The sequence below is a fragment of the Danio rerio genome, chromosome 4 (assembly GCF_049306965.1).
Source record: "Danio rerio strain Tuebingen ecotype United States chromosome 4, GRCz12tu, whole genome shotgun sequence".
Taxonomy (NCBI): domain Eukaryota; kingdom Metazoa; phylum Chordata; class Actinopteri; order Cypriniformes; family Danionidae; genus Danio; species Danio rerio.
Genome location: NC_133179.1, coordinates 53,472,785 through 53,488,487, shown reverse-complemented (window position 1 = coordinate 53,488,487; position 15,703 = coordinate 53,472,785). Strand labels below are relative to the sequence as shown.

The following is a 15,703-nucleotide window of genomic DNA, read 5'->3' as shown; positions in this document are numbered from 1 at the left end:
GGCTTCAAAGCATGTTTCTAAAAAACGATACATCTCGCTGTGAAGCAGTGTACCGGAGCTTGATTCGTTCTGCCATCATCACATAATCAGTGACGTCCGAAGCTTAATTTTCGCCTGTACCCACGTGACTGCTAAACACCCTCATGGGTTAGTAAAGTGTATAGCGAGAGATTAGGCGTCGATTACATACATTTCTACTGTTTCACAGCACTGCACCTGTCCCACACACCAGTAATTAAATTAAAATACAATAGTAATTTATAGTAAAAAGGTTTTGAACCATACTAAAGTGTATTAGTGTATTTTTTTACAACTATCTTTAAAGAAAACCCCTGCATGTTGTAGTATAGTGTTTAACGGAGGCCAGCTGGCGAGTGCAGCCCAAAAGCATCGCTCACATAGCCTCCTCCTAGAGCATTTGCCTCCCATGCAGGAATTAATAGTTCGATCCATGCTTGGAACAAGTGGGTGGGTGAAGGACTAGTTAAAATATGATAAATAGTTTTGAAAATCCTGGATTTTACTATGGTCATCAGTGGTGTAATGTAACATACCTTATGTGTAAAACCTACAGTAATTGAGTAATTTGTTTATATTACTGTTGTTTTATTACTACATGAATGATTGAGTTGGTCAGTTGTGAACATTTGACATTATTGCAGCACAGTGCTTTTCCACACTTTCACCAGAAGAGGTCCTCATTGAGCTCTGATTTAGAAAGCTTTGAGTAACGGGCCTCTTTCCGATACAATTGAGTCGAGCGCTTCACTGGTTCAGAAAGCTTCATTTCACCATCACTAGTAAACACTTTACCAGCGGCAGGAACAAACTGTGTTGAATAAATGCTCTCTTTAACCTAAAATGTCTTCTCTGTCATTGTCCACCCTGTCACAAATCCTTGCTTGACAGGGTGGACATATGAATTATTATTGACACTTTATTTATTTATTTAGTATTTTATTGTTAATTAGGGAATGTTTTTATGTTATAACACTTATACACACACACACATATTGCACAAGTAGATGTGATACATGAGTGGACAAGACAAACCTTTTGGCAATATCTGTCTCAGTATTTATAAAGAATAATCTTTTAAAGTCCATATAATAGAGCTCACTGACTGTTTGAAATAATACAGCCCTAAGTATTTGTACATTTATGTGAACATCTGTAATCTAATTATTTACCTTATTCTGAAAAATAAAACAGGATTATTAAGGTGTTTAACTTGAGTTGCTTCCAACATTCCCTTCACTCCTCCAATGCAGTGTACAATACAAAGATTAACATTCATTAGCAAGTTTAGTTTCATTTTAAGGACAATAATTGTTTATTTTCCCATTAATTTGCATATTGATAAAAGCTGATTGATAACAGAAGAGGCAGCATAGTGGCTCAGTGGTTTGCGGTAAAAACAGAAGTAGAATTCTTGAAAACGTTTACAATCCTTTTTACATAAACCCTTTAATATTTGTTGTTGTACCTGTTGTTCTTCAAATGTTCCTCCATATTTAGTTCACTAAATAAAGCCTTTGTCCACCGTTATGCCAATGTCCACCCTGTCATCTTGTTTTACAGTCATGTTCAAATTTTATGAAAATGAACAAATTGTTTATAACCGCAGCAAAACATTTTGTGTGATTTCTTAATTAATCAATAAGGGCCAGTTAATATTGTTGGAAAGTTTGATAAAAATATGTTAGATCTTGGGTTTTATTTTGAAAATAATGTGCAACGATTGTATATTTTACTGGGAAATCAATTGTCTATTATTTTATTACTACAAATAGATTTTTTCTATAATCTATTAAGTTGGGTTGGTAAAGGGACACATGACCTTTCTGAAAATACACATTTAATAATCACACTGCAATGAAGATATACTTTTACTACTGTTTTTCTGCTTGTAGATTATTTGTAAATAGTGCAGGAGCTTGACCAACATTCATTTCTTACAGTATATAGCAGTTGTAGAAATAGGAAAGTAGATGTCATAATTTCAAGGATGAGATTTGGATATTAATAGTAATGTGTTTTAGACCTGCAAGTCACCATAAAGTGGATTAATTTTTTTTTTTTTTTTTTCAAAATTGTCTTAAAAAAGTTTAGATTAAAGGTTTGGTTAACTTCAAATACTGTTTATCTGTGCCTCTCTCGCTGTGTGTGTGTGTGTGTGTGTGTGATAGAGAGAGAGAGAGCAGATATAGTGGAAAGTGGAAAACGAGGGAGAAATGTATCAATAAGTCATGACTGCAACAGTAAGTGGCAAAAAAAGCTAAACAAAAAAGACTTTTATTTTGGCGTAGTGTGTGACGTCATAAGGCTGTGCCGCTCCTGCGCTGGAATTCAACTGGAGAGAGGTTTGTGTTTAAAACTTTTACAGAAATACAAACTGATTGATTAAAGTTTCAGGATTTTCATCCAATGCTAAATTTTGAACCTGCTGTTATCAATATTATTTAACCCTTTATACAACGTAGTACTATTTTACTCACAGTAATGAAGGTCTATTGTTTGAATAAGTTAACAGAAATGTGTGTAATACATATTTTAATGACCTTTTAATTTGCCTGATTTCTTTTTGTTAATTACTCTCATATAAAGAAACTGTTGAAGCAAGTGTTGAAGATAAATTATTTTGTTTCTGTATATTGTTTTATTTATTTTAAACAGGACATTTTTATTGTTTTGCTCATTTTAAACAGAATAAAGTGTCCAAACACAGAGAAAAACTCCTGCTGAAGCGACTGATCTCCACACTGTTATAAAGATGGCGTTTATTAAAGAGGAGAGTGAAGATGTGAAGATTGAAGAAACATTCACAGTCAAACAGGAAGATCTGCAGGAACAAACAGGTTGATTTTCATTCTCAAAGACCAACTCAGTCATTTGATCCTCATTCAGATATATTTTAATAATAAGAATACTAAATATAATCCATCTTGCAGCCCTGAGTGTGCTGCCTAATTCTCCTTAATTCACATAAGAACTGATTGAAAGACAGGAATGAGTTTCTTTTGTTACTTCTTCTCATGTCTTTTGTCATTATTTTATGTATTATTAGTCTCCCATTTTCTTTACCTTCTTAAGGTTATTGCTTTTCTTGTTCTCCTACTGTTTGTAAAGTGTCCTTAAGCACTGGCACTATATAAAATAAATAAAAACAATAAACAAATAAAAAAGTTTAACTGAGCTGAGGATATTTGACTTACAGTATTCCCATAGAACAGGGGTGTCCAAACTACGGCCCGTGGGCCAATATTAATAGAATCTGGCCGCTATACAAAAATAAACGTAATTCAATAAATAACCACCGGGTATCGCTATTACATGCCTTAAATTAGTCATTACTTCTTGTTATGAAGTAAAACTAACCAACCAAACTGAAGGAAACATAATTGGTAATCACATTTTGGCGAGCCATGGCGCACCAAGAAAAAGGAAAATCAACAGTCAGTGCAAGAAGTTTCAGTCACGTTGGGGCAAAGAATTTTCCTTCACAGAGGTCAGCGGGAAATGTATCTGTTTAATTTGCCAGGAATCAGTTGCAGTAATGAAGGAATGTAATATTAAAAGACATTATCAAACAAAGCATCAGGCCTTCAGCTCTTACACTGGTGCCGAATGAGATCAGAAAGTAAAACAATTAGCAGCGCCCTATCAGCTCAACAACAGCAGTTTTTTTGTGCTATTAAAGTGCAAGAAAATTCTACACTGCACTGCAAAAAATGTTTTTTTTTTATTTATATTTTTTGTCTTGTTTCAAGTCCAAATATCTAAAAAATCTTAAATAAAGGAGAATTTTCTAATTTGTTTTGAGAAATAATATGCCAATATTAAGTGGGTTTTTCCTTAAAACAAGCTAAAATAATCTGCCAATGGGTTAAGCAAAATAATCTTGTTTTTCCTTTTGACATGAGATTATTTTGCTTACCCTATTGGCAGATTAATTTGCTTGTTTTAAGGAAAAAATTGCATATTAGGGAAAATATAAGCATTTTATTTCTCAAAACAAGACAACTTTTTTTTTTTTAGATTTTTTAGATATTTGGACTCAAAACAAGACAACAAAAAATCTAAGTAAGAAAAGCATTTTTTGCAGTTTGGCGAGTTATGAGGTAGCTCAGCTGATTGCACAGCACAGGAAACACTTCACTGAAGGAGAATTTATAAAGGATAAGTGTTGCAACTGTAATTTGCCCAGAGAAGATTCAAGTTTTTTAAAAACTTAAGTCTTTCTAGAAACACAGTTGGACGACCAAAATAAAATAATTTCTTAATAAAATACATGCACACATCCATCCATCCATCTATATATATAAATATATATATAAATGTATATATATATATATATATATATATATATATATATATATATATATATATATATATGCATGTCTGTGTGATGTATGTAAAATTTGGCCCTGGACAACATTTGTTTTTGCATCTGGCCCTCGGCCCAAAAAGTTTGGACACCCCTGCCATAGAAGATATCTGCTATTACAGTGATGGTGTTGGCTTAGTACTTTCCATTTGCATATGTCACGTTGATCACAATTCCCCTTTTTTTGATCAACTTTATGGGTTTAAAGTTGTTTCTAGAAGTTGTTGCTAGTTCTCACAGATAGTATTTGAGTTAAAAGTACATCATTATTATAATAATTACCAGGACTATTCTTAACAGGGTTTCTGCTGGGTCTTAAAATGTCGTAAATTCCAAAATCTAAATTTCAGGCTTTAAAAAGTCCTAAATTTACTGAAATATTGTGTTGTAGGTCCTAAATCTTTTTAAACAAGTCTTCATTTTCCTTTGTTCATGTTTTGCTACCCAATCTGGCCAAAACCCATACAATCACCAACAATCCATCTCAATAAAACTTTCCACTTTTTATTCAAAAAGGGCATTTTAACTCCATTTATCATAATGGTTTAATTATTCACTAATGCACTATGCACTAATTTGAAATCTGCTGAATGAAATGGACACTAAAATAATTATTTATTATAAAACATTGTACAGTATTCTAAACTATATGATGTTGCTGTGGGACGACATGAGGGAAAAAAAACAAATTATAGTGGAACAATAACATTTAGCATTGCACTGACTTTAACTGGCCAACAAACTAGTCTAAAAATGACTTTTGCTGATTAAGAAATGGATTTCAGCATGCTGATGATATGCAAAAAATTGTTAACCCTGGGTCAATCTAACTCTGGGTCACTCTAACTCTGGATAAACAGAATCCTGACCACCGTAAAACAGGAAAAAAAAGAAATTGTCTTTCTCGCCTCATTATGGATTTAGTTTCATCGGCTAGACACCGGCCTCACAGCTCCGTGAATGTCAGTACTGTCACTTATTGTTCTGCGATCGGTAAATGTAGCTTGTGTGAACGCTACTTGACTAAAATAATAGCTTCGCTACACAAAAGCTATTTAATTTAAAAACTAGTGACACTACCACCACACTACTGAGAAATGTAGATAAGCTAGTAGCGTCACTACTTGTAGCGACGCTACTGCCCAACACTGTGTGGTGGCAATGCTTCTAATGTAGAAATGTCTTCATTACTGATAGCTAAAGCTGTTTCAGTAACCAAAAGAGGTCTCCATTGTACAGAACTGCACAATAGGTGATTGGTGCTGATGAGCAGTATTTCACACGGTGTGTTTGGCACCCCTCATATAGTAATCCAGGGCCGTAACACCCATCGGTACCTCGGGTACTCTGATTAGGTTTTGCATATAAATACTTGCGCTTGACACATTTGTTTCAGACTGTTATTTGCCTATTACATTCTAAATGATGTAAATTCTAGTACATCATTTTTTAACTGTACCTTTAGAACCTTATAACAGCAATAAAAGCAGCATCGAAGCAGTCTCCCTTTAGTCATTCCACCTCTTCACGGAGACTGTCAGACTGATCTGGTGTATTAAAAAACTATTGTGGGTTCTGGAACTGAACAATAATGATGTCTCAGATGCTGGACATCCACTGGCACTAGATCATCATCAATTTAAGAATAAATCTCCCTTCTTTGCCATCCTCTGATGCGTTTAGGTTTCGCCGCAAAATTAAATTTTGCTGTATAATGCGCTATGCGGACGTAAAGAACCTGACGGATATTCTACCGGAACCATGTCAGCAGAGTTTGTGCATAGTCCATAAACTATAACTTCTATGTTAAGCGGCTTTGAAACAATTTACATTGTAAAAGCACTAGATAAATAAAGATTAATTGAATTGAATCTGCTTAAATGTGTACACGTTAATGGACCAAACACAATATGATTTGATTTATTTTACATTTACTGTGCATCAAAATTCCAGTGTGTGTAGCCAATGTTTCCAGTGTCTTTTCACTTTTCAGCTTTTGATGAGAGTTTTTAAGACTTTACAACAACTAGTGTTTTTTTTTTTCAGATCTAATTGAAGAGAATGAGGAGAGTAAAGAGGAGGAACATCATGTCAAAATTGAGGAAAAAACTAATTTACAGACTGATGATATTTTGAAAAGGAGAGACAATAATTGTTTTACCTGCACTCAGTGTGGAAAGAGTTTTGGAAGAAAAGGCAATCTTAAGATTCATATGAGAATCCACAGTGGAGAGAAACCATTCACATGCACTCAGTGTGGGAAGAGTTTCAGCCAATCATCAAACCTTAATATACACATGAGGATCCACACTAGAAAGAAACCATTCAAATGCACTCAATGTGGGAAAAGTTTTAACCGCTCATCAGACCTTCATCAACATATGAGGATTCACACTGGAGAGAAACCATTCACATGCACTCAGTGTGAGAAGAATTTTAACTGCTCATCAAACCTTAATACACACATGAGAATCCACACTGGAGAGAAACCATTCACATGCACTCAGTGTGGGAAGAGTTTTAACTTTTCATCAAACCTTCATCGACACATGAGGATTCACACTGGAGAGAAACCATTCACATGCCCTCAGTGTGGGAAGAGTTTCTTCCACTTATCACACCTTAATCGACACATGATGATCCACACTGGAGAGAAACCATTCAAATGCACTCAATGTGGGAAAAGTTTTAACCGCTCATCAGACCTTCATCAACATATAAGGATTCACACTGGAGAGAAACCATTCACATGCACTCAGTGTGAGAAGAGTTTTAATTGCTCATCAAACCTTTATACACACATGAGAATCCACACTGGAGAGAAACCATTCAAATGCACTTAATGTGGGAAAAGTTTTAACTGCTCATCAGACCTTTATAAACACATGAGAATCCACACTGGAGAGAAACCATTCTCATGCACTCAGTGTGGGAAGAGTTTTAACTTTTCATCAAACCTTCATCGACACATGAAGGACCCACACTGGAGAGAAACCATTCATGTCTAATCATCTTGTTTAATCCCGCCCCTTTTTGCAGCGGCGTACAACAGAATTTCGCATACTCAATAGTGATGGGAAGTTCGGATCATTTTACTGACTAGGATCTTTGAGTCTCGTTCATCGAGATGTACAAATGTTTTTTCGAGTCATTTTGTTTATTCGGTTCAATTTGCCAAAATTGTATTAAAATGTTACAAAATGCTTCCAAACACATCTACAACTAGCCCAGAAGGTTGATTACACAACAAATAAGTCATAAATAGAATACTATAAGAATGAAAAAATAATAATTCAATGTTTACCTGCTCACCTCTTCATGTCTTCAAATGTCAGTGGTGCGTTCACATTACACTGACATTCACATATAATCTTAACCAATGTACCCAGTCTGAGCCGATAGGAGCCATGATAATTAGTTCACCTTTCGAGTCTTCTGGTTCTTGAGTCGTTCGGTCATCACTTGAACGAATGACTCAAACCCGAGGACTCGAGAGGTGAACGGATCAATTCTTTTTCCGGCTCTAAATGCATACGATTGGCTTCTTTCTTTCACGTGATGAACGACTCAGAACGAGGCCTTGAGAGGTGAATGGATCAATTATTTTTCTGGCTCTAAATGCATATAATTGGCTAGGCCAGTGGTTCTCAAACTGTGGTACGCGTACCACTAGTGGTACGCGGGCTTCCTCCTAGTGGTACGCGAAGGAACCGCTGAATAATGAAAGAAACAATTAACACTTTTAATCCTTTAATGCGTAATATAACATTGATGTGATCAGCATTGGCTGTTTTGTGAAGCGTACGATCATACGCTGTGCTTAGAATGTTTATTTTAGTGCAATGTGTCATAAGCTGTTGTAAATCATTTGACGAAGTTTAAGAATTAATTCTGAAGCGTGATTTGACTGACATGAAAAGTGGCCAATCACAGTCGACCTTGTCTAGTTGCGTGAAACGTAAGGGCGGGACAAATGCTTTCTGTGTTGCAGAGACAGAAAAAACAACTTAAAAACAGATGTTTTGTTGGATTAATGCTTCTCGGATGTTTTCACTATAGAGATGTCTAGCAGAGTAATTAAACCGCGGACATATTTCCTGCCTATTTGATGATCTACAAACACGTTTCGCTCTCCGACAGCCAGTCTCTCGCCTCTGACCTGTCACTCCTCTAAATACAGTCTGAATGGCGGCGCGGGAATGGAGGTATTGCGCAATAACTCATTTCTACAAATGTGGCGAGTGCTTTATTTTAACACGAGAGCGCATTCATGTACGCAAATCGCTAAAACAGATATGCGAGCTCTTAATTATGCTTTTTTTTTTTCAAATGAACTGAAAGTCCTCTCAGGATCGCCTGTGTGCTCAGATTAAATACAATCGCGATATTTCACCTATTAAAGTAGACATTATTTATCTTTGCTCCTTGACTAAATTTAGTCAAAAGTATTCAAAGTTATTAAGTATTTAGAAATAGATTGATACATGATCGATGACAATGCTAATGGTCTTCTTATTTGGCTGTGTTGTGAAGTGAAACTTACTTTTAGCAAAGGTGTATTTTTTATTTTTTTTTCTTTACGACAAAAGAATTATGCTGGAAATGTTTCTGGATGAGGTATTTGTGTGATTTATACATTAAGCTGTATTCTGATCTGTCTTAAAGCATTACAGGTCAAAGCAATCCGTTGTTACTTATTGTTTATTTATCAAAATTAACAATAAGGCTCTTAAAGCACTGCTTTGATTAATGTAGTGTTTTCGTTTCAAATACCTCAAGTAAAATTAAGTCATTTGTTTTATTTTTTTTTTTTTTACTGACAGTGTACTTGTATTTTTTTTTAAAGTTTCTATTTTAGATTAGGTTAAATGTAAAATAAAATCTACATGTGATGTACAGCTTTTTAAGAAACAAATTTGCCATATTGTAAAGAAAAATAGTGTAAAATATGTAAATAAAGGGCTAAATTAAATCTTTTTACCATATACTTCAATTAAACCTTTCAAAGCTTGTAAATATCGTTTAAAAAAATGGCAAAAAGTGTCTCTATGGCCTTAAAGATTATTTGGTAGTTTTACCAGTGCTATTGAAAAAGATTAATTGTCATGAAAGGAAAAATCGACCATACTTTCTTTGTTAGTGCAATTTCCTGTACATGTAGGTTTGGAATTTAAGCAATTAAACCATTCAATCAGGTTTCCACGTAAAAAAAAGTTATTTCATAATGAAAATCTGATTTTTTTTTTCAAAAGTAACCAACTAGTACTTTTTAAAAGAGTACTTTGTACTTTTACCTAATATTAATATTATTTACTAAAATTTGTGTTATTTTAGCAGTGTATTAGTATTTTTACTTAAGTACAAAAAAAGATTTCACAAGCATTTAGTGCAGGTTTATTATATTATTAATATATGACTAGTAAATATTATTTTTATGTTTTTTATTTGTATCTATTCCTATGCAATGTTTTATGGGTTGCTGAGAATACTTTTCAGGTCTTCAATACATGTCAGTCTTGAAAAAAAAATAGGCGCTGGAATTGATTTTCATTAGGCTGTGCCTGTATGAACCATGTCATATGTACATTTAACATATATTTCAAGATTTTTCTGAAAGTGTAGGAATGTGACATATAGCCTATATTTATAAGGTAAAAGCAACATCTCAGCTTGTGATGAATAGGCTACAATGAATACTTTAGATTAATGTTCAGACTATTTCAAATGTTTAAAGTGACTGATAATAATACATATTCTTCATAATAGAAATTAATCTGCATCGTTTTTAAACTGTGCACACCTGTAGCTGCTTAATTAGGCCTATGACGCTATTTTTAATACTGGTTAAAAATAGCGTCGTAAGGTGGTACTTGGAGAGACAATTTTTTTCTAAGGTGGTACTTAGTGAAAAAAGTTTGAGAACCACTGGGCTAGGCTTTAGTCTTTCACGTGGTGAACGAACACCTCAGACCCGATAGAGGACTCGAAAAATGAACTGATCTTGTCTCGCACTACACAATGTCACATGAGCGAATTAATTAATCTTTTAGTTTATCCGAGTCATTCATTCTTTTGTCACATAACATGAAAGAATGCATAAGAGATGAATTATTTAATAAATCAAATTGTCTTTGTGAATAGTTTTTCACAACAATAAAATAATCAAAAGAAAAACATCAAGCACATCAAGCTAGGCTTTATAATAAATAAAAACAAGTAAGCTTTAAATTAAATAACACATTTGTGCCATAAAAGCTTTATATCAAATATGGCAACTCTTTCCAATAGATGTCTTTATGAAATAGCAATTTAAGTGAAAAATTATACAAATAAAAATACAAAAGCCACAGGGCCTAATGAGCTTAACAACTTGACTTTAGAATAGAACAGTGCATTTTTAAAAAAAAATTAAATTAAATAAGCTTTAAAACAATACTGTGTGGCTTTACTTGTTGGACTTGGCTTAAGGTTTGATAGCATTTAAAAACACAAGCTCTGAATTTTTGGTAGACTGAGTCTGTTTCTTCTTGTGTCATTAGTTGTTGGTTGCAGGATAAAAGATGCTAAATGAGTAAATGCAAATGAAATCTTTCTTTATACACATATTAGACCAACACATAAAGTCTGCATAGAAAAACATTATTAATCAAAAATGGGGTATAAATGAACAAATTACAAATCACTTGTAATTGTAGAATTTAATTCATTTATCGCCTAGCTTAGTGTTTGTTTTCTGATAGCAAGCCAGCAAATAGACAAATCAATATTTATATACTAGATATAAACCACATATCCAGTAGGAAAAAGTAACAATAACTTAGTGACAATAGGACAGACCTTTTTTATTTTTTACAAAATGCTTTTTAGGTACACATTGTTTGATGATTTTATGAAAAGTTTAAAATATAATCATATGCTGCAACAAAATTCAGTTTCACATAAATATTATTGACTGAGGTTCTCGTTGCAGTGTACAGTGGAACTACAGTTTAAGATTAGATATGCACATAATAATGTAAGGATGACTATATCTCTCCATAATATTAAAATCTGCAAACTGTTATGGAACTCCACACGAGACAAGACCATGAGAATGGTCAGGCACTAAAACAATAAAATTTTCAATGTGAGAAGAAGATCAGCTGGAAAACCTGTTGTTCAGGTTGTCTTAATCGTGCATCCTGAGCCCCCCTCTTTGCCCTGGACTTTACCTTCTCCACCAGAGCAGCTCACTCACATTCCACACAGAATGTTTAAATTCTTAATATGGTGTATCTTGTTGCTTTATATTCATGTTTGGTGTGCTTTTAAATGTCTCTGTGTGATTGATAAAGAGGTCTTAATTTCACTGTAATATTTTACAATCTCCTTTATATCAGTTGATTTGGGTTTTACTTTAATAAGATCTTTGCCAGATGCTCCACTCCAGAGAAAATGGTCTTCGCATCAACTCATGACCAGGCAAGAGTCTTGGTGAAGCTTTTATTGTCTTGAATTTATAATGATTTGAGTATTTAGGCAAAAGGGTGCAGAAGTGTCCGTGGGATCCTGTAGACAGGATACCCCATTGCAGGTTGTGAGTCTCTGAGCTCTGCATCAGGACCTATATGCTGCAATGTATTTCTACATGGTCAGGTATTCCTCTTTAACTCTTAAATGTATCTTTAAGTAAATTATGTTGTACAATCTTGATTGGCTTATTTGGTTTAATTATGTGAACTGCAATAGAAAATCTTTTCCTGACAAATAAATGTAAAATTCTTCTTTAACTCTAATATCTCCTGAAATCATTTAAATCTAGTAGATTGTTTAGGCTGACGTTTCCGCAGCCTATGACCAGGATTAGTCATCCATTCAGGCGCAATGGATGGAGCATGGGCACAGCATTAGAGACCTGTTGATTTCTGACAATCACTGATGATATAATCTAGGGGTATGATATAATCTAGGGGCTAAATCAAACTTTCTTTAAGTATGAGCAAGCATGGGGCGGCCTAATATTACTTAAAGGAAATTAGCTTATCTGCTAAGAATCGGAACTGGAGAAGATATGTCCGTGAGCAGATGAAACTGGCCAGCATACTGACTCTAAGCGACTTTGAGTAAACGATGAAACATTAATTGAATATAAGGATTTATTAGGTTAATCAATCTAAATTAGACCTAATCACAACCTATAAGGTAATCAGCTTGAATTAGATGAATCTAAATCTAAAATTATTTTAAATTGGAGTCAGATTAAAATTCAGAGCTAGAAACAAATTAAAATAAATTATAACAAACAAAAATATCTCTTTTCACATGTGCTTAAAGGTTTACACGCATTTAACCTTCACCCATGCTGTTAGCTCCGTCATGGGACTAATAGATGGACCCTCACATGTGTGTGTGTGTGTGTGTGTAGGCCTATTATTATATAAAATAAAATTTTATATTATAATTTTATATTATGTAAAAAATATTATTCTTTATAATTAAATCCAGTTCCCCTAAAACTTTGCTTAAATACCATATACATTTATTAAATAAATAAAACCAAAAAGTAAATAACTGTTTGGTCTGACAAGTTTTCAGGACATATGAAATTTCAGCACAACACTAACTAACTAGTCTCACTCACACACACACACACACACACACACTTGTACACACTCTCACTAACACACTCACTCTTGTACATGCTCTCTCTCACACACACCTAGATTCTATCTCAATTCAATTCAGAATGACTTTTTTAGCATGACTGTAAATGATACAATGTTGCCAACACAAACACATAGACATCTCACAGACACATGTACATGCTCTCACTTACAAAGATAAGCCCTCCCTCTCACACACACACTTCTACATGCTTTCTCATAAACATGTACTGGCTCTCTCTCTTACACACACTGCTACGTGCTGTCTTTCACTCACACTCACACACACACACACACACAAACAAATGTGCATTTGATACTTATTTATATAAGTATATAGTAAGTTTATGTGCTCATTAGGCTTTCGATAGGTGGTTGCATTGTAATTATTTGGTCATAAAGGTATTAATTGTTTTAAATTGTTTTTCAGCTAATAATGTTTGTGATGTCATACATGCTACAAAAGGCTTTTGAAGCTGACAAGACGTGGAGCAACCATGACCAGAGCGTTCCAGAGAGAAGGTGTCTCTCAAAATGCAGTGGCCCAGCTCGCTGCAATTGCAGAGCTGTACTTTGCGAACAGGGAGCAATTTAACAGAATCAGCGTCACACCAGGAATATGAACAGAGTTCGCTCAAAAGTGTAGAGAGCTCATTTTTGGAGATTTTTGCATAAAGGTTGTATCAATGAAAAGGAAGGGTTCTTTTGTATGTTTCTTTGTTCAATAATGCTCCGGTTTACTGTTGGTAAAATGTAGAAGCAAAAACCTACAGCACAATAAGCTGAGCCTATAATGCCAAAAAAAAATAATAATATTGAAATCAGATGCAAAAACCTTTAAATTCCGACTAAATTCATTAATTTTCTTTTCAGCTTAGTCCCTTTATTAGTCTGGAGTTGCTACAATGGAATAACCCAAGAGCTTATCCAGCACCATCCATGTTTTACACAACAGATGCCCTTCCAGCTGCAATGCATCACTGGGAATCATCCAAACACACACACATATATATATTTGAGCCTACTCAATTTACCTGTACCACATGTCTTTGGATTTGTGGAGGAAACCAGAGCACCCAGAGGACACCCACACAAACACAGCGAGAACATGCAAACTCCACACAGAAATGCCACCTGACCTAGCTGAGGCTCGAACCAACGAATTTCTAACTGTGAGGCGAACGTTCTACCCTCAGCGCCACCACATTGCCGGCAATTTAATTGTTATTCTAAAATTAGTTTTTTTTTCAGCCTACTGTTTGAAAGATAATGAAAAAAATATTTGCCACAAAAATAGTTAAATTGCAGAGCTGAGACTTAAAATATATATACATTTTAGAAAAAGAATGTATATGGTGGCTGCATGGTGGTGCAGTGGGTAGCATATTCGCCTCCCAGCAAGAAGGTCACTAGTTCGAGCCTAAGATGGGTCAGTTGGTGTTTCTGTGTGGAGTTTGCATGTTCTCCCCATGTTCGTGTGGGTTTCCTCTGGGTGCTCTGGTTTCCCTGACAAATCCAAAAACTTGTGATCAAGACGGCGGAAGGGCCACAGCACTTTAGAGTCATGCACACCAATCAGGTAAAAACCTGTCAACTATGCATGAGCTCAGAACATGTGATGAAGGAACGCCCAGAATTCAGGTGCTTCAAATTTGACGAAAGGGGACATTTCGCAAGGACCTGTACAGCTGTGTTGGGCCCAGATTGTAAATTGGCCCTAATACCTGCAGGGAGCTTGTCACGCTGAGTTGGCTTTGTCCGCTTGATTGACAAACGAGTACACCTTGTTTTATCCTTGCAGGCCTAACTTCGCTGGTGAGAGCGCTTTTGGGGTTTCTCTAGTGTAGTGGTCATCACGTTTGCCTAGCATGCGAAAGGTCCTTGGTTTGAAACTGAGCAGAAACAGTGCTCTTCTTTTGGCGAGAAAATAATAGCATCCACTGCCGCACCAGCAATGATCGTCAACCCAATCAAAAAGGGTTATCTGCTTGATTACCCTGAAGGTTTCCGTAGTGTAGTGGTTATCACGTTCGCCTCACACGCGAAAGGTCCCCAGTTCAAAACTGGGCGGAAACAACCTCTGGCTTTTATGACAATTGTCAAATCAGGCTTCTGTTGAGTACTGATGTTCACTGAAAACATTCTTTCTGCAGAGCGGTGTGAGGCTAGAAGTTTGAATTCAGCTCAGTGTTTACCGCCCCTCGCGGTGTCGCAAACTTGTGTAGAATCTGATTTCTTTTAGCTTTGTGTTGTGCATGAGCAGGTGGCCAGTGCGTTTGCTGGCCCTCCACGGTGCAGACCGTACAAGACAGCCCTTTAAAAAAAAAGACTATAAATACTTGAAGCAGCACTAGCCTATTGGTTTTCGTAGTGTAGTGTTTATCATGTTTGCAATACACGCTAAAGGTCTCCTGTTCGAAACTGGGCGGAAGCATACAATTAGCGGACACTTTTGTCCAAAGCGACATACAATAGTGGAGGTATTCAACAAGACGAGGCAATGCATACGAAAAAGGGCTATTTATCCCAAGTAATTTGTTTGTGCTCAGAGAATTTAGTGCTGGAGTAGGAGTTTCGTTTTCTTTAGGGAGAGGGATATACCCCTTGGGTTCGGGTGTGCTCTGAAGAGATGGGTGTTAGCTGTTGTTTGAAGGATACCAGTGTATCCCTAATC

At 35.3% G+C, this 15,703-nt stretch overlaps 1 protein-coding gene and 1 non-coding gene across 6 annotated transcripts in view; both read left to right on the top strand.

Moving 5' to 3' along the window:
- Nucleotides 1-15,703, top strand: part of LOC141375011 (uncharacterized) — a 181,020-nt gene that overhangs the window by 112,705 nt on the left and 52,612 nt on the right. The window contains exons 1-4 of one of the 5 annotated variants that reach the window (XR_012402595.1): nt 2,271-2,363; nt 2,709-2,858; nt 6,434-8,023; nt 10,322-10,561. Coding sequence is in view for 1 of the 5 variants with exons in the window: in XM_073948742.1 (XP_073804843.1) it covers nt 2,774-2,858 (85 nt within the window). In the remaining 4 variants the exon portion in view is untranslated. Of the gene's footprint in view, nt 1-2,270; nt 2,538-2,676; nt 2,859-6,433; nt 8,024-10,321; nt 10,562-15,703 lie in introns of those variants that run through there. The other 4 variants (XR_012402596.1, XR_012402597.1, XM_073948742.1 and 1 more) reach the window with 4 other exon arrangements.
- Nucleotides 15,033-15,105, top strand: trnav-cac (transfer RNA valine (anticodon CAC)). The gene has a single exon. It is a non-coding gene; the product is annotated as a tRNA-Val (tRNA).